At 45.2% G+C, this 18294-nt stretch overlaps 1 protein-coding gene across 7 annotated transcripts in view; it reads left to right on the top strand.

Annotated features, from left to right (window-relative positions):
* Nucleotides 1-14359, top strand: part of CFLAR (CASP8 and FADD like apoptosis regulator) — a 50817-nt gene extending 36458 nt beyond the window's left edge. For 6 of the 7 annotated variants that reach the window (XM_045295322.1, XM_004701744.3, XM_045295337.1 and 3 more), the window contains exons 9-10: nucleotides 11459-11969; nucleotides 13809-14359. In XM_045295322.1, the coding sequence (XP_045151257.1) occupies nucleotides 11459-11969; nucleotides 13809-13968 (671 nt within the window). In that variant the 3' untranslated portion in view covers nucleotides 13969-14359. The remainder of the gene's footprint in view (nucleotides 1-11458; nucleotides 11970-13808) is intronic. The other variant, XM_045295350.1, reaches the window with a different exon arrangement.
* The last annotated feature ends 3935 nt before the right edge of the window (nucleotides 14360-18294 follow it).

The raw sequence follows: 18294 nt of genomic DNA on the forward strand, positions 1-18294 counted from the left end.
TTTGTATTTTTATGCCCAGGGCTGAATGCCTGTGTCTCTAAGGTGGTGGTTCTCTGGATGAAGGTGATAACCTGAGAAGGTAAATTTTCTGGAGAAACCCCGGTAGGTAGCTAGGAAGACCACTCTACAGCTAGCTGTCAGTGTGAATGGGTTTGGCAGAGGTCAGCCTGAGAAGCTGGGGGTTGGAAGGGCAGGCCACATTTGCTAGAAGAGAGTTGGAAGAGGAGGCTCTAATAGGCGATGGGCCTGGTTCACTATGACTTGAGCAGGTAGGGACCTCAGATGTGTTTGTGTAGCTGCCACTTGCCCAGTGTAGGCTGATAGTATGTCTGTGACTCCCAAGAATCCGAATGGTATTTCCAAGGAGCAAATCCTTCCCAGTCACATAAAATACTTTCAAGTTCCAAATCTTGAAGGCGGAGTGCTGGAAAAGAGTGGTTCTGGGCCAGGAGAGGGGACCCTTAGATGCTCACCTCTGCTTGTGCCCTGAGAATCAGGGCTCAATTAACTTAAGCCTTCTTGGGGTCATTTATTAAAAACCCTGGGAGCAGAGTCTTCATTAATAAGAAGTGGAGAGACAGAGTCTCCCCTTCTTCCATCCTCTCCCTAGGCCTCCAGCTCCTCATTTTTCTACTCCTGGTGCTGGGACTCGGGCCTAGAGCCCTGCCTTGGGGGACGGTGTTGTGAAGAGTACCTCTTTTCACTCCCAGCCAACCAGCAGTTGGGAGCTTCTTTTTGGGCCTAGCTTCCCAAATGTGGGTGATCACTGAACTCCCTTGGGGACCTGGTGAAAACACAGATCCCTAGACTCCTCCCCCGAGGGACTCTGATTCATTAGGTTGCACATGAAGCCAAGGGATCTGGATTTTCATCAGATCCCCAAAGGAGTCCAATGATAGGCCAAGTTTGGGAACCTAGGCTCTAGAGCAGCGGTTCTCAACCTGTGGGTAGCGACCCCTTTGGGGGGGTCAAACGATCCTTTCATAGGGGTCAACTAAGACCATTGGAAAACACATATTTCCGATGGTCTTAGGAACCGAGACACCGCTCCTCTATCCCTCTCCAGGAGGGCCCGCCCACACACAGATACGCCCACAAACGAGTACCCGGCATTAGGACTGTTAACCATGCTACACTATGCTTCAAGACAAAACTTCATTTCTTTGTCATTAGAAATAAATATTTCACAATATATAATTACGTATTGTTTTTGTGATGAATCACTACACTTTAATTACATTCAATTTGAACAATAAAAATACATCCTGCCTATCAGATATTTACATGACGATTCATAACAGAAGCAAAATTACAGTTATGAAGTAGCAACGAAAATAATTTTATGGTTGGGGGTCACCACCACACGAGGAACTGTGACATTAGGAAGGTTGAGAACCACTGCCCTAGAGGGACTGTGTGTTATTTACCTGGTTTCCTGTGTCTAGCGACCTTTATCTTCTAGTTAATATTGAACATCTGGGAGGAATGTGGGAGTCAAGATAATAAACAAAAACCAAACAAGGTAAATGTCAGCTGAAATAAGGGCTCTGAAAGCAATTGCCTGAATAACATGATAAAATTACAAGGGGTGGTAGTCATCAGAGTATAAAATTGATTAGAATCCCACCATGTGCCAGGTACATTGCTAATTACTTCCCATGGATAATCACTCCCCACCAAACTCAGTGCTGTTGAGTCATTATCGGCTCGAGATGACCTGGTGGGACAGAGGGTAACTGCCCCAGAGGGTGTCCAAGGTTCAAAAAAGCCCGGATGTTACTTTGATGACCCAGCCATGGTATCTACAGTCACCTCACATGCATGTGAAAGTCGGACATTAAGGAAGGAAGACTACAGAAGAAACAATGCCTGTGCATTATGGTGCTGGAGAAAAATACTGAGAGTACCATGGACTGCCAAAAGGACAAACAAATCTGTCTTGGAAGAAGTACAGTCAGCATGCTCCTTAGAGGCCAGGATGGCTAGACTCACATACTTTGGATGTGTTGTCAGGAGAGACCAGCCCCTGGAGAAGGCCGCCCCCCTCGGTAAAGTGGCAGGGCAGTGAAAAAGAGGAAGACCTTCAACAAGACGGCTGGACACAGTGACTCTTCAATGGGCTCAGGCATGGGAACAATTATGAGGCTGGCACGGGGACCGGGCAGTGTTGAGTTCTGTTGTACGTAGGTCCCAATGGTCAGACTGACTCGACAGCCCCTAACAACCACCGCAACCATCTTTAGGAAGGAGGCTGCCACATCTTTTTCCTGCAGTGGTTGGTGGGTTTGCCCTGCCAACGTTCTGGTTAGCAGCCAGGCCTAGGACGCCGCGGATTCCCGCTCCTTATTTTTAAGGCAAAGAGACGGAACATACTGAACTACTTTCCCAACTTCTCCAGGAAGATAGAGCTAGGATCTGAAAGCGGGAGCCCAAAGCCTCAACTTTCAACTACCACATTACGATCTAGGGTTCATGAGCGTGGGGAGCTGTGTCCCTCCAGTGCCCGGCAGATAACAAAACCAACCCAAACCAGTTGCCAAAGAGTGTATGACCACAGCAGACCCACGTATGCCAGAGTAGAACTGTGTTCCTTAAGGTTGTCAATAGCTGTTTTGGAAGTAGATCCCTAAGTCTCTTTCAAAAATCTTTTGGAATAGATCCCTAAGTTTTTTTTCCATGGCCCCTCTGGATGGATTCTGTCAACCTTTCCGTTAGTAGCTTAGCATTTATCTGTCTGCATGTAGGAAGGAGTCCATGGTCATTTTTGGATGAATGAATGAAGAAGCAAATTCTCAAGTGGTAGTATGTTTCTTTTGACTCTAGAATTTAGTACCCTCATATATTTCTGTTTTTGTCCTCAAGAAACAAAACAAATCCCACCTCACCCCTACAGACTTTTATCCTAAGATAGTGCAGATCACCAAACATTTATAGATTTATTCCTCTGTTTATCCAATAAATATGGATGGAATACCTCTTCTATACAAAGCCCCATGCTTACCCCTGTGTGGGGAAGCAAAGATGGAAACAATGGGATGAAGCCGTGTGGTGAACAAAGAGAGTTGGTGTTGTCTTCGTGGTGGCTGATTCTTGAGAAGCCCAACAGAGGTCAGCCTCCTTTCCCATGTAGACACGGGTGCTTAGGAATCCGTTCTAGGTGTGTCATTGGGTAACATTTCAAAAGTAAGTTCTTGGTGTTGTGTTGTCTGTGACAGCAGTTTAGCAAAGCTACCCTGTTTCCCCAAAAATAATTGTCTTATATTAATTTTTGCTCTCAAAGATGTGCTAGGTCTTATTTTCAGGGGATATCTTATTTTTCCATGAATAATATGGTACACATTTATTATTTATTATTTTATTAAAAGAGACCTAGCACTTCCTGTCTGCTCCGGCTGCACTGTGGCCAACAGTGAGCTACGTGGTGGCACCCGCCGCTACAGTCCAGGTTATGGTAGCTTTGGGGGGCCTTATTTTCGGGGGTGCTCATATTTCAACGAGAGGCACTGTAAGTAGGTCTTATTTTCGGGGGATGTCTTACTTTTGGGGAAACATGGTAGGCTCGACATTGTTGGTGAATTGGCCATGCCCTGACAAAATGCCTGCCCTTTTAATCTGGTTGGGAATCTAGAAGCAAATAACTTGTAATGTAGACAAATGGACGTGGGGGCCTGGCCTGAAGCTCTGCCTGTTTTTAGGCTCCTGAGTAAAAGACAGTATTTGCAGATTTTAAGAGGAGGTATTTTTCCCCTACTCTCTTCTCCCTTGCTCTTTCTGAAAAGTCTGGACCTTTTCTTGTACTTAAAAAAACTTAATCAGTAATTTTATTGGGGGCTATTACAGTTCTTATAACAATCCATACATCAATTGTATCAAGCACATATGTACATATGTTGCCATCAACATTTCCAAAACACTTTTTTTTCACTTGAGCCCTTGGTGTCAACTCCTCATTTCTGCCCCCGCCCTTCCACCCTTGTGAACCCTTGACAATTTATAAATTATTTTTGTTTTCACATTTTATACCATCCACTCTCTCCCTTCACCCACATTTCTGTTGTTTGTCCCCCTGGGGGGGTGTTTTACGTCAATCATTGCGATTGGTTCAGCCTTTCTCTACCTTCTCCCCCCACCTTCGCCCTACCCTCATGGTACCACTTCTCTCATATTGGTCCTGAGGGGTTTATCTGTCCTGGATTCTGGGTGTCAAGAGCTCTTATCTGTAGCAGTGTACATGCACTGGTCTAATGATGGAGGGCAGCATTAAAGAACTAGAGGAATGTTGTGTGTTTCACCAGTGCTATACTGTACCCTGGCTGGCTCATCCTTCCTTGTGACCCCTTCTGTGAGGGGATGTCAACTGTCCACAGACAGGCCTTGAGTTTCCCTTCTAACCCCCCTTGTTCGCATCGAAATGGTTGTTTATTTTGGGTCTTCTGATGCCTGAGCCCATTGACACCTCAAGATCACACGTGTTGGTGTGCTTCTTCCATGTGAGCTTTGCTGCTTCCACACTAGATGGCCGCTTGTTTAACTTCAAGCTTTTAAGACCCCAGACGCTATGTCTTGTAATAGCCAGGCACCATCAGCTTTTCCTGTACATTTTACTGAGGCTCAGACTTGGAGTTCTTTCTAGTAGACAGTGAACATTCCCTTTATAAATCTTGCCGAAACTCCCCCTTCCAGAATCAGGAAAGCCAGCAGTGGACACTGGCGCTGACTTGAGCTGGCTGCTCCTTGGGTTTATCTGGCTTCCTTCTCTTCTTGTTCCCTTTGGTACAATTACAGGCAGCCAGGATTGGGGCATCTTTTCTGCATTAATTTCGTGGGAAAACCTCAGGCAGGTGGATTGGAGCAGCCACAGTGGCCTCTGCTCATGTCTTTTTTAAGGCGGTGAGAAGTAGAACCACAGAGGTGGGTAAGTGGTGATGGAAGATGGAGGTTTTGCTCAGGTGGAATGCCAGCAAGGTGGAGCTTCCTTTCCTTGCTCTCGTGGGGTTCATTTTGCTATTAGAGATGGCTTCTTCCTGGAGTGCAAAAGTCCAGGTAGACAGACAACTGAGGAGCCTGTAGAGGTACTTTCCCCCAGGCAGTCTTATCCTCTGAGACGCAGCAGCCGTTCATAGGGACCTAGTCTCCTTCATTACATTTCCCTTTAAATTAGCATCACCCAGGGACTGTGCTCTGTAGTTCCCCCCTCCTTTTTTTTACGGATAGTGTAAATCTGATGTATAAATAAGAATTATAAGACCACAATCCCTTACTGGAAGCCCTTTGGGCAAGAGGTGTTTTAGAATTGAGACGTTTTCTGGGTCTAGACAGATGGCATGGCGTCCATACCATGTCAAAGTGCTTCGGTGGCATCTAGGACGGCGTCCATCATCAAAACGGTCATTTCTACAGCCAAGTAAATGGAACTTCACACTAAGGGCGATGCAAAGCGATTGTAACTAGCCTGTGCTTAGTTCAGGAAAGGTTTTACCAAATAGTGATTTTGGGGGAAACTTGTGGTTCTCCGAACTTTGGAGTTCTAGAATTGTGGCTAAGGTTGTAGATATGTGGGCGAACAAAGTGCTTTTTGGCTGCCTGAGGTGCCTCCAGAAACCTCTATTTAAAAAAAAAATCATATTATTGGGTGCTCGTACAACCCTGATCACAATCCATGCATCCATCCATTGTCTCAAGCACATTTGTACATATGTTGCCATCACTGCAGAAACCTCTATTGACATCAAGTTGACATGTGTATTCTTGGTATTATCCTCCCCTGATAAAAGGTAGGTCCAGAAGGAATTACTAGTAATCCTTTGTGCCTTAAAAGAAGCTATTTAAAAAGAAGTTTGTAATTTTGAGAGTCTATGGATTTTGTTCAATGAAACCTTCTGAATTATTCATCCGAATAAATGAAAAGTTGGATGATAACAGCTTCCCCAGCACACGTTCCACCCACATCCTGCCCCCTGGGCCTTTCTTCTTCGGCATCCACCATCAGACGTGCCTCTTCTTTGTCCTGCTTTCTCTTTTCCACAATGCCTTCTACACTGGCCTCGGTCCACACCACTCTTCCCTTCTCTGACCTCTTATTTGACCTGAAATTCTACTGTATTCTTTGGCATTGACACCATTGTTTAATTCCTGTTTATACATTTTGCTTTGCCAGTAAGATGATGATAAACTCCTTGGAGGTCATGTTCTTCGCGCATGTCCCCCTGATGCAGTGCTTCTTAAAGTGGTGAGAGGGACTTTGTAAACCAGGGGAGGGGTCTTTAGGGGCCAAGTCAATCTGAGAAATGCTGCATCATTTATTTCCTTCAGAGATTTGCAACTCTTGTGGCCTTTTACAGGCCCTCAGAGGTTCCTCTGTAAAGAAACCCGCTTAATCTTGTCAAACTTGCACTGCACATACAAGGGGGATTCCAAATGTTTGCGGAAAAACGGAAGGAAAAGATAATGGAATTTCCCCACACACTTTTTTACCTCCAAACTTCCCGTTCCACCATGAATATCCTGCTGACTGAGTGTTCCACTCTGTGCAGTTGGTACAATAATTAGAACCAGGCTCATTGAATCAGTCAGTAAGTGATTGCCAATAGACTAACTAAGCATACCCCCTTTCTTGCTGACTGTAGAACTTTGTTGAATAGAGCCCTTCCCTTGAAAAGTGTGATGATAAATGTACAACTGCTTCTTCAGAATAAAGCAAATTCTAAATTAATGAAGTTGTGGCATTGGCCCATTTTTTAATTGTTATCTTCAGTGCCTCCAACCCCGTTAAAGATGCTGCAAGGTTGAAAGAAAACACCCAGCAATTCAGAAAGTGGGTTTAAAGGAAGAGTTGAGGCTTCTAGAAATGGGGTAGGAGGTGGAAGTGGGATTTCCAGCGTGGTCAGAAAGAGAAGTAGAGCTTCTGCGGTTCATTGTGTTTTTCAAACTCAGCACTCCAATTTTTCCTCCCCTATTTATATGCGTAGGTAGGCCATTGGGTGATGCCTGGGTCTACTCTGAGCCCATTTGAGTTTCAATATAAAGACCTTCCTCCAGGTCCTGAGCTGCCATGAGAAATACAACAGAGATTGAGTGATTACTGGGTGCACCACTGCCTTACTCTCCAAGAGCACAGAGCCTTGTGGCTCTGGGGCTCAGGGCTTTTGCTGAAGCTGAAGACCTGAGGTTCCAACCTGCCAACTGCGCCAAGAGAGAAAGGCGTGGCCATTTGTGCTGTAAAGACCTACAGCCTTGGAAGGCCTGTGGCTGTTTTACTCTGTCCTAACATGTTGCTGTGAGTCGGAATCAATTCAACAGCCTTGACTTTGCCTTTATTCTCTTTAAAATTAACATCTTATATTTGATTAAACACTCACCATTTGCAAAGTCAGATTTAGGGCCTACTAGAAAGTAGAGGAGCCAGGAGTGATTCTCAGAACTTGTGATTGTTTGCAAGACAGTCTAGCTTTGCCTGCTCGTGGCAGTGTAACGGGGGCTGCTCTGGGGGCCCAGACAAAGGAAAGGAGGAGCTGGAAGGCAGCATTTGTTCTGTCGCTTGCCTGCCTCCAGAAAGGGAGACCACGTCATCGTGTTCTTCCAAAGACTTGGATAAAGAGAGCTTTTGAGCAAAGTAAACCAAGCTGTGCTAACAGGAAAACTAGAGCTGAGCTTGGCGTTTGCCCGTTTGCTTCTGCCCTCTGCAGGGGAGAATGGTTAGCGATCTTAGACCTCACAGCAAGTGTTTGGAATGGGTCAGTTCTTTCATTGTCCTTTCTTGTGTTTCATCTGGAGCCTGGGACCAGGTACTGGAGCCTGGCTTAAGCGCTCAGAGGAGATGGCTTGGGGACCGTGATGGAAAGCATTTTCTACCACAGGCAGATATGTGCCAATGAGTTGTTTAATGGGTTAGTATCAATCTGTGTAGTATGATCCCCATTTTCTTGACGATTATACTTATTGATCATTGTATTTTAAAGACCTTGGCATCTTCTTTGTATCTCCGTTATTACAGCATATATGCTTTAAATGTATTTTTTTTTGCCCTTAACTATGGACCCGGCAGAAGAGGAAAGTAATTATAGCCTAACTTCTGTTGAAGAAACTGAGTCAATATTAAAATTAATCTGTTGGATATGTCTTATTCAGGCAGAAAATTTGTAAATTGGGAGGACCAAACCATAAGAGATATCCAAAAAAATAAAAAAGAGATATCACTGCTGATGTCAGATGGATCGTGACTTAAAACAGAGAATATCAGAAAGCTGTTTACTTGTGATTCATTGACTGTGCAGAGCCGTTTGACTGTGTGGACCATAATAAACTGTGGATAACCTTGAGAAGAATGGGAATCCCAGAACACTTCATTGTACTCATGAGGAACTTGTACATGGTTCAAGAGACAGTGTGTGAACAGAACAAGGGCATACCGTATGGTTTAAAATCAGAAAAGGTGTGTGTCAGGGTTGTGTCCTTTCACCACACTTGTTCGATCTGTACTCTGAACAAATCATCAGAGAAGCTGAATTAAAGAAAGGAGCTGGAGTATATGAAGAAGAATGTGGCATCAGGATTGGAGGAAGACTTATTAACAACCTGGAATATGCAGAAGACACATGTTCCTTGCTGAAAGTGAGGAGGAGTTGAAGCACTTGCTGATGAAGATCAAGAATTGTAGCCTTCAGTATGGATTACACCTCAGTGTAAAGCAGACCCAAATCCTCAGAATTGGACCAATAGACAACATGATGGCAAATGGAGAAAAGATTGAAGTTGTCAAGGGTTGCATCTTGCTTGGATCCACAATTAATGCTCATGGAAGCAGCAATCACGAGATGAAAAGACGACGTATTATTGCATTGGGTAACTGCTGCACAGACCTCTTTAGAGTGTTGAAGAGCAGGGATGTTACTTTGAGGACTAAGGTGCGCCTGACCCACACCATGTTATTCTTCATTGCCTCATATACATTTGAATGTTGGACATTGAATAAGGAAGACTGTAGAAGAATTGATGATGGATTTGAATTGTGATGCTGGAGAAAAATATTCAATGTACCATGAACTGTTAAAAGGATAAATCAATCTGTGTTGGAAGCAGTAAGGCCAGAGTGCACCTTAGAGGCAAGGAGGGCAAGACTTTGTCGTACATACTTTGAACATGTTGCAAGGAGAGACCAGTCCCCGGAGAAGGATACCACGGTTGGTAAAGTGGAAGGTGGGGAAGAGGAAGGCCCTGGATGAGATGATGGACACGTGGGCTCAGGCGGAGGAACAGTTGTGAGAATGGCACAGGATTGTGCACTGTTTTGCTCTCTTGTGCACAGGGTTTCTATGGGTCTTGGGTGGACCTAGCAAGAACAACACAGCACAGGTGGAAAGCACTCCATGAGGATCCGCAGTGACAGCTCTTTTTACACCCTCAATTTCATTTCCTGGTGCTGTTAAGCACAGGCCCGGCAAAATGTCCCCAGCCAGCCGTTTCTGCGTGCACACTTCAGGGACAGTGGCTTCTTCTTTGAGCTGTGCAGCCCTTCTCATCCTCGTCTGGATCGTTCCTCCCTTGTTAAGATAAAAAGTGACGGGTTTTTAATTGACAAAATATGGAAGCAAAGCAGCTTATTTTGGATTGGCTTAAGCAATTTACTATTGAAATACTGTCAGTATTTCATTGGTCAATGAGAATGGAAGCATTGTCAGAATCTCATTGGTCAATGAGGATGGCCTGAATTGCAATAAAACTAGGCGTAAGTTTTGGTAATGGTAAGTCTTGTTTCAGGGCATTGTCCTATGACTACTGATACCATTTTGTCAACCAGATGACTCCATTTTTATTTCACTGAACACTACGGGTGTAGGAAACAGTCACTGTCCTTTCTGTTTTACTGACAGGTCAGGGCAAAGGATTTCATTGGTGAATTGTTTATCTACTAATGTGTACACATCACTATAAAGTCAACTATACTCATGTATTTGTGGCTCTCATCATTTCTGAAGGTCAAGAATTGAAGAGTGGCTTGGCTGGGCTATTCTGGCTCTGGCCCCATCTGGGTTCATGTGAAGGCTTGACTGATATTGAAGGATCCACTTGTAAGGGCGTTCCCTCCTGTGGCGGGGTTAGTTGATGCTGGCTATTGGTGGGAGATTTCAGTTCCAATTCATAGGGGACTCTCCATAGGATTGCTTGACTATTCTCATGACATAACAACTGCCTTCCCTTAGAGTGAGGGATTCCATGAGAGAACGAGGTGGGCAGGAGTTCTTGGTATGACCTAGTTTTGGAAGTCACTCTTCCACACACTGTTCTGCCACATTCCATTCATTGGAAAGCAATGACCAAGTCTGGCCCAAATTCCAAAACAGGGGACTTAGGATTTCATTTTTTGAAGGGAGAACTGTCAAAGAACTTATGGGACATATTTTAAAACCACCACATCTAGAAGGAGGTGGGATCATAATTAAACTCAAGTTCCCTGACCAGAAAGCTTTGCTCGGCCTTGGGTAACGATGTACAAATACTGTTTATAGACTGGGTGAATTAAATTCACAGAATCATTCAGCTTTTTGCCTATCATCTTTTCTCTTTTTCCTATTTCCTGCTGAGGAGCCACTTTTACATTTTAATAGTGGTTGACAAAAAAATCCACTGGACAGAAAGTTTGAAGCTGTTGGTAGAAGTCTTTGGATTATTTGTGACTGGCTCTCTGTGTTCTGTATTGCCCCCACTTCATGTAGAGGACTGAGGATATGTGGCAAGCAGTTACATGGTGCCTTCAGTTTTGTATCTCTTTTGGACCCTTTCCTGATACCTAAGCTGGTATGGATAGGGGGGCTTTGTCCCGCAGAGGAAGTTTTAGCTGTTGTAATTACTATTGGTCATGTGACTTGGGGTGAATGCACTCTAGAGTTCTGGAAGACCACCCTCTGGGTTGGAAGGCAGGTGGGCACTTTATGATCAGACATGGAATCCAATCCAGTGAAATAGGCTAATGGGTTGGTTGGCAACCTGATTTGGGAAAAGCTTGTTTATTGACTCTTTGAGCTTAGGCCTGAGCAGTTTCTGCCTGGCCAATGGACTGAGAACAGGCGGCATGCTTCAGACAAGAAACAGAAACGTAATGTGTGACCCAAAAGAACAAGGAAGTTTTGGATGAGGAAGGGGGAAAAGTCTCTTGGTTACTAGAAAGATATACCACCATCCAGCAGGTTGGGTTTATTCTTCCAGTGCAGCGAAGTGGAGTAGAGGAGGAAGGCTGGGACTGGATCAGATTTCCAGGAGGCTGATGCTCTAGATCAGCACCTGTCTGCCAGCTTGGCGTTCTGGTGAGTTGCTCTGTTGCTGGAAGCTAAGCCGCCAGTCTTTCAGATACAAGCAGGGCCACTCTTGGTGGACAGATTTCAGTGGAGCTTCCACAGTGAAACTGGTTTCCAGTTCCTCACATGCTGTTCTGACTCCAGCATTCTTGTTTTCTAATTTGCAGAGGTTCTTTGGGACACCTTCACGTTCCTGGGCTACAAAGTCCAAAGCCACTTCGGTCTCTGTGTGGCCGAAATACATCAGACTCTTCACGATGTTGCCTGCCTGCCGGAACATGAAAGCTACGACAGCTTTGTGTGTATCCTGGTGAGCCGAGGCAACTCACAGAGTGTGTTTGGTGTGGATAGGAAGCATTCAGGGTTGCCCTTGGATCAGATTAGGAGGGTGTTCATGGCAGATGAATGCCCTGCTCTCTTAGGGAAGCCGAAGGTCTTTTTCATTCAGAGCTATGTGGTGCCAGAGAAAGAGCAGGAGGGCAGCAGCCTTCTAGAGATAGATGGGAAAGGGTTGAGCAGCATGGCGAGACCTGGTCCTTCCCATGAGCCCCGCATGATTCATCGAGAAGCTGACTTCCTCTGGAGCCAGTGCAGTGCAGATGCGGCCCTGCTGGAGCACTCCCCCAGGCCACCCTCTCTATACCTGCAATATCTCTCCCAAGAACTGCGGCAAAAAAGGTGAGCCAACAGGGGTGGGTAGACTGTGGCCTGCTTGTCAAGTGTTCTGCTACCAAGATGGGAGTACCACTGGACTGTTTGTTTCCTATCCCTTCAGGGGGAAGGGGATTTTTCTTTCATTCCCAACTGGGGTTGCCTTAGGAATAAGATATAGATCCTAAACAATTTATGAAGGTTTTGTATTTCAGAAGATCACTTGTAAGTCATGGTGTGGTTAGGATTTTTATCCTTCAAAATTAAAAAAAAATTGTCAATGATTATTTTTTGTATAACAAGAGCAGTTCAGATTCCTTTAAGGAAAAAAAATCATAAAATATGGAAGCTAAAAGTAGAACATAACAAATAATTATAATCCTACTTTTGGGAAACAACCTTTGTGAATCCAATCTTACTGTATTGCCTTAGAAATTTCTTTTATGATATTCATACAATCACACATAAATATGTTTTAAAGCCAAAATGGAATCACTGCCTACTATCGCTTTGAAACCTGCATTTACTTTGCTTAACAATGAATCACAAACATTTTAACATACCAGTACTCATATATCTACAGTGTTGATTTAAGGATTTTACTGCACCGGTTCTCAAACTTATTTGACCTACCACCCTATTTCCAGGGGGGAAAAAATTACTCAGCACCCCGTGGCAATTAAAAACGATTGTACTGTAGCCCATAATCCAGGATACACTGTAGGTATCTGCTTCTAGCACCCCCTAGGGGACGATTTTGCGCACGGGGGTGGGGATGGGGGCATGGGATGCTAGCACACTTTACTGATCACGCTCCAGTTGCTGGAGAATTTCCTGCACAAAAAGAGAACAGAGTTAAATATCTTCTCAGCTCCACTTCTCAGAAGTGGATTGGTTATATTGAAAGACATGCATTTTTTACATTTTTGTTGTGATTGTGGTAAATGCATAGGTGACAAAACATTCACTATGTCAGTGTCCACACGGAGAGTTTTCAGTGGCATTATTTATGATCATCAAACTGTTCAGCTGCCACCATTATCTGTTCCCCAATTTAGCACCCTCCACAGAAGCTCAGTGCCCCTCAGCGTTGAATCTGACACGTTCATAGCCTTTGATGCATCTTACCAGATTAGGCTAGGTTCCCACAAGGGTGCCTGCTTCCATGAGTTCTCACCCACACTGAAGGCTCCCCACCCCAGCTTGGCCCCAAACAGTGGTCTCTGAGTAGTGAGGTCTGTGGTCTTTGCTGTGTCAATCCTATCAGTGTTTTTTGTTGTTGTTGTTTTGTTTTTTTGGCAAGGACACTTTTCTTGTGGATATCTTGGTGATTTAGTTTCCCTCCAGCTGAGTTTTGATCCAGTGTACCTCAAGTGTGAGGCCAGCTGTGCCTTTTCAGGTTCTCCCTCATTATAATCCAGAGGATGCTTCTAGGACACACGGGAAATGTATGCTGGGCTGTGGCTCTGAGCGGCCCAGGGATAAATCTCGTACTCATTTACCACTACCTTTTCTCAGTGGTGGCTCAGCAGAAGGAATGGGAGCGTAGCAGCAGGGGCAGCTCAGTCCCCTCAAGACAAGTACTCTATGTGCTAAAACTATTATTAACTTTTGGCGGCATCCTGAATTTGTGTAGGTGACCCAGGTGGGCTATTGTCTGGCTGATGTGTTCCTGGGGTCAATCTGGAGAAGAGAACTGTGGTCACTGGGCAGACTGAGCTCATTCACTAAGCATCATGTAGGATGCTTAGAAAGGAATCGTTTGAAAGCAGGTTCTCATTTATAGGCTCATTGAACCCAAATGACAATCTGTCTTTTAATACATATTTACATGGTATTTGTTCTTATCTTTCTCTTTCCTTCTAGAAAATGCCCACTCCTGGATCTCCACATTGAGCTCTTCGGGAAAGTGTATGATTGGAACAGTAAAGTTTCTGCTCAGGAGAAGTACTCTGTATGGCTGCAGCACACACTGAGAAAGAAACTCATCCTCTCAACTTTTGACTGTGAAAGGGCCCTGCTTTGAATTCTGTCTTCCCTTATCTATCGGTTGCCTATCCAGAAAACCCTGGGGTTTTCCCAGCAGTGTCCCTGGACAACTCAGTTAATATATAGGACATCCTTCAACTCACGGGGCTGCCAGGTCCAAAATCAAGGAAGCAGGCAGCCGAGTCCTCCCTCAGGCAAGGCAGGCAGCAAACAGCAGGTGGGTCAACAGCAGTCAGTAGCTCTGGGGTTTGGTGAAGCAGGTCCAGTACCACGAGGCTCTCGAAGGAGCCTCAAGCTCTAGCATGGCCATACATTTTGCCTCATCTCATCTGTTTGTCATGATGAAAATACGAATCATTTGGTTCATAAAAAAAAATCGGGGAGCGGGGAGGAAGGGGAAAAATGAGGAGCTGATACCATGGGCTCAAGTAGAAAGCAAATGTTTTGAGACTGATGAGGGCAACAGATGTACAAATATGCTTGACACACAATGGATATATGTATGGATTGTGATTAGAGTTGTACGAGCCCCCTATAAAATGACTTAAAAAATCAACTCTTAAAATAGGCTTTATGGTGAGACTTTGTCTCATGTGCTTTGGACATGCTGTCAGGAGAGACCAGTCTCTGGAGGAGGACGTCATACTGGTAAAATCGAGGGACAGTGAGAAAGAGGAAGGCACTCAACAGGATGGGTTGACACGGTGATTGCAACACTGGCCTCAAGCAGAGGGACAACTGTGAGGCTGGCGCAGGACTGAGCAGTGCTCCGCTCTGCTGTGCTCCGCTCTGCTGTGCAGAGGGTCGCTCTGCTGTGCTCCGCTCTGCTGTGCTCCGCTCTGCTGTGCAGAGGGTCGCTTTGCTGTGCAGAGGGTCGCTCTGCTGTGCTCCGCTCTGCTGTACTCTGCTCTGCTGTGAGAGGGTCGCTCTGCTGTGCTCCGCTCTGCTGTGCAGAGGGTCGCTCTGCTGTGAGAGGGTCGCTCTGCTGTGCAGAGGGTCGCTCTGCTGTGCTCCGCTCTGCTGTGCAGAGGGTCGCTCTGCTGTGCTCCGCTCTGCGGTACTCTGCTCTGCTGTGAGAGGGTCGCTCTGCAGTGCTCCGCTCTGCGGTACTCTGCTCTGCTGTGCAGAGGGTCGCTCTGCTGTGCAGAGGGTTGCTCTGGGTTGGAACCAAGTTGATAGCACCTAACGATAGCACAGCACGGGGCCTCTGTTTACTTTTGCCACTATTTTGTCTTTGGATTATATTATTTTTATTAACACCAAGCGTCAGTGAACCTCCAGACCCCAAACAGAAGAGTGCCAAGGTTTTTTCTGTTTTCTTTGTGTGTTTTGTTCACTAATAAGAGTGGAGAGGCAGTGATACTGGACCAGGGTTTTGATTCAGGGCCAGGCTTGCTCGCCACTGCCTGTGACTCACGGTGAAGACGCATGCTTTGCAAGCAGACAAAATGGGCGGGGGAAGCCTCCCCTCCCCTGGTCCACCTCACAGGGTCATTCCGAGGATGAGATGAGAGTGTCTTCATGACTGTATGTGGTGCCGGCCAATGTGAGCTGCTGATACTTAGCCTGGTGTGGAGGAAGGGAAGACCGAGTCAAAGCTGGAAGGCTTGACAGGATTTGGGGCAGACTCAGAGGAGGAAGAGACCATGCGGCACAAAGAGGAAGTGGGTTGAGTGACGGAACAGGCAGAGGAAAGGTAGTCTATGGTATAGAAATGACGAGTGTTGAGTTTAGCTGGGGCAGAGAGGATGTGTGCATTGGTGAGTGGTTAGCCTCAAGACAGCTGTGGTCAGGGTGGGAAGAGACTAGATGGGCCCCGCCTTCAGCTTTCCAGCAGTCTTTTTTTTTTTTTTAACGAATCATTTTGTTGAGGGTTCCTACAGCTCTTATATCAAGTGTATCAATTGTACATCACTTGTATCAAGCATATTTGTGCATATGTTATCATCATTTTCAGCACAGAGGGGCCACACGGAAGAGAAGATACATCCAGGGGGCAATACAGCACCGACAAAAACACACAACACTTCTCTAGGTCCTTACTCCTTCCTCCCCCCACTATTATTGATCTCAGTCCTACCTTGCAAATCCAGCTAGACCAGGGTACATATATCAGTACAGACTAGAGCTTTCAATTTATGGAATTCAGGATAGACAAAGCCCTCAGAAACAGTAACGGGAGTAAGGACTTCAGGAGGGTGGTGGGTGGGGTGGGGGAAAGGGAAACTAATAGCAATGGTGGTGAAATAACCCCCCTCGAGGGGGATGAACACTGGGATTGTAGGTGAATGGACAGAATGAGCAGTGTAAGATATGTATACATAACAATACATAACACATTAAGCTTTTGTGAGGGTGGCAGGGTGGGGGAGGGAGGGGAAAAAGAGGAACTGATAGCTATCTTACAAATTCCATCTACAAATCTGGCTAGACCACAGCATGAGCACTGGAACAGATAAGAGCTTGCAACACAGGAAATCCAGAACAGATGCCCCTGCCCCCTCAGGACCAATAAGGGGAGCAGCAATACTAGGAGGGTAAGGGAAGAGGGTGGGGGACGAAAGGGGTAACGGATCACAATAATCGACATGGCCCCCCTCCCAGGGGGATGGATAGCAGAAAAAAAGTGGGTGAAAAGAGACAGTGGTTGGTGGAAGACAAAAAAAAATTGTGATAAAAGGTGTAAGAGCCCCCAATAAAATAAAATTTTTAAAAAATCATTCAGATAAAGATGGTCATACTGAAAGAAGCAAACGGATGATTCCCAGGGGTGCAAGGGGAGAGAGAAAGGGAAGTAATAGGAGGATATTAGATGCATAGGTGCTAATTTGGTGAATATGAAGAAATGCTCTGACTAAAAGAAGATGGGGACAAGGGAGGTAGGGCAAGTTATCGGAAGGGTTGATAACTTGTTAAAGTTGTAGAATACAAACATGATTATCTGATGTGTAAACCCCCACCTAATTCACAATGAAAGGTTAAAACATTAAGCAAATATATCAAGGGGCTTAAGAGGAAAGATAATGTTTTGAAATAGTTGATGCCAATATTTGTACATATCCACTTAATATAATGGTTGTAAGGACTGTTATATGTGTAAGAGCCTCCAATCAAATGACTAATTAATAAAAAAAGAAAAAAACAATAAACTTAAAAAATCATTTTATTGGGGGCTCGTACAACTCATCACAATCCATCCATCCATCCATCCACTGTGTCAAGTACATTTGTAGCCATCATCATTCTCAAGACATTTTCTTTCTATTTGAGCCCTTGGTATCAGCTCCTCATTTTTCCTCCTCCCTAACCCCCCTCCCTCACAAACCCTTGATAATTTATAAATTATTATTATTTTATCATGTCTTACACTGACCGATGTCTCCCTTCACCTACTTTTCTGTTGTCCGTCCCCCAGGGAGGGGGTTATATGTAGATCATTGTGATTGGTTCCCCATTCTCCCTGACCTTCCCCTTCCCCTCCTGGTATCACTACTCTCATTATTAGTCCTGAGAGGTTTTTCTGTCCCGGATTCCCTGTGTTTCCAGCTCTTATTTGTACCAGTGTACATCCTCTGGTCTAGACGGATTTGTAGGGTAGAATTGGGATCATGAAGGTGGGTGGAGGAAGCATTTAAGAACTAGAGGAAAGTTGTATGTTTCATCAGTGCTACACTGCACCCTGACTGGCTCCTCTCCTCCCTGCAACCCTTCTGTAAGGGGATGTCCAGTTGCCTACAGATGGGCTTTGGGTCTCTACTCTGCACGCCCCTCACTCACAGTAATACGACTTTTTGTTCTTTGATCAATAATAAACGTATGTGCTTGTTAGCATGATGGTACATTTCAAATTGTATGTATTTTAGTTTTATCTTGTTAGAACTATTGTCCTTGTTTTGAAAATTGCATGTGGCTAAAAGTTGTGTGAGGGTGTCACCTGCAGGCAAAGATTCATCATTAGAATAGTGTTAAGTCCTTACAAACCTGACATATTGTCCTGCACCAACGCCACAAATTTTTGAGGCAGGCAACCAGCCTATCTGTGCACCTATTCCAACCCGCAGGTCACATCCACTGGTGTGGCAGTAACATAATCTGTCAACTTGCAAAGGGGTGGAGTTTAGCCTGTCAATCAGGTCATAGCCAATAATGTCTCTGTGTGGGCATGGCCTTCTCCTGAGGATTCTGGGAACTCCTGTCTTCCTCCCTGGAGGTGGGACACACATTCTCTCTGCTGACAAGCCACATGGAGCTATGCTGATGTAGCCAGAGCCCTGGAGTTGGAGGAGAAACATGGTTTTCTTGCTCTTTTAGCTATACCACCTGCTTGTCTACTTAGCTGTTTAACAACTAGGGATTGCAGGTT

Source organism: Echinops telfairi, unplaced genomic scaffold (genome assembly GCF_000313985.2).
Source record: "Echinops telfairi isolate 266 unplaced genomic scaffold, ASM31398v2 ScPeMD7_3;HRSCAF=10, whole genome shotgun sequence".
NCBI classification, from domain to species: domain Eukaryota; kingdom Metazoa; phylum Chordata; class Mammalia; order Afrosoricida; family Tenrecidae; genus Echinops; species Echinops telfairi.